Source organism: Propithecus coquereli, unplaced genomic scaffold (genome assembly GCF_000956105.1).
Source record: "Propithecus coquereli isolate 6110/MARCELLA unplaced genomic scaffold, Pcoq_1.0 Scaffold85, whole genome shotgun sequence".
Taxonomy (NCBI): domain Eukaryota; kingdom Metazoa; phylum Chordata; class Mammalia; order Primates; family Indriidae; genus Propithecus; species Propithecus coquereli.
This window is the reverse complement of record NW_012154729.1, coordinates 3739639-3740546: the sequence shown is the minus strand read 5'-3', so window position 1 is coordinate 3740546 and position 908 is coordinate 3739639. Positions and strand designations below refer to the sequence as shown.

Below are 908 nucleotides of genomic sequence, written 5' to 3'. Positions count from 1 at the left end.
TGCTAGAATTTTCACTGTTACTTATTTGCTCTCTTTTTTTTTGGAATAATTTACTGAGAGCCCCAAGAGTCAGTGAGCCATTCTTCTCTTCTAGCAGACACACCAGCAAAGAGCTCAGCTTCAGCAGATCAGTATCCATATTTCTGTATTAGCTTTTGAAGATCAAGCCACATGAACTCTGTTCCTCCTAGCTTTTTGGTCAAGAAATGCACAGCTAAGAATAAAGTAGCAGCTGCTCCCCTGTGAAAGGTCATAGGCCTCCAGAGACCTAAGCAGGTCAATAAATGGAAAGTGGATACTTAACAGCCTCCTCAACCCTGAGGCAAGAACTCCTGTTTGTGTAGTAACACACAAGAATTCTGTCACATTCACTGCCAAAGTAATAATTACTTAAAGAAATAGGTGTTGCTTCTAGAAGATCTAGAATGTACCTTAGAAGTGAATAGAAAAATAGGATGGAATGTCTAGTAGTTCTTCATATACCATTTTATTAGAAATGTCTCTAAGTCAAATTCTGAAATTCTGCTTTAAACAAATATGTGGGATCTGTATGCTATTTGCCCAATTCTAAGTAACTTTGGTTTTGATATACAGTGATTTCTATCTCATATAAGTTTTTACACCTCTATATACTAACATATCTGCATACACTTTTTCTCCTTTATAAAGGGTAGTGAAGACTTTAGTGGCTGACGCTCCTCTAACTGCAGTGGATTTCATGCCTGATGGAGCCACTTTGGCTATTGGATCTTCCCGTGGGAAAATATATCAGTATGATTTAAGGATGTTGAAATCACCAGTTAAAACCATCAGTGCTCACAAGACATCTGTGCAATGTATAGCATTTCAGTACTCCACTGCTCTTACTAAGGTGAAATATTTTCTTTTCAGCATTTTTTATTTTATTA

The 908-nt window shown here is 36.9% G+C and overlaps 1 protein-coding gene across 1 annotated transcript in view; it reads left to right on the top strand.

The window, feature by feature from the left end:
- Positions 1-908, top strand: part of NEDD1 (neural precursor cell expressed, developmentally down-regulated 1) — a 37064-nt gene that overhangs the window by 23562 nt on the left and 12594 nt on the right. The window contains exon 6 of the mRNA XM_012663988.1: positions 670-871. Within this exon, the coding sequence (XP_012519442.1) occupies positions 670-871 (202 nt within the window). The remainder of the gene's footprint in view (positions 1-669; positions 872-908) is intronic.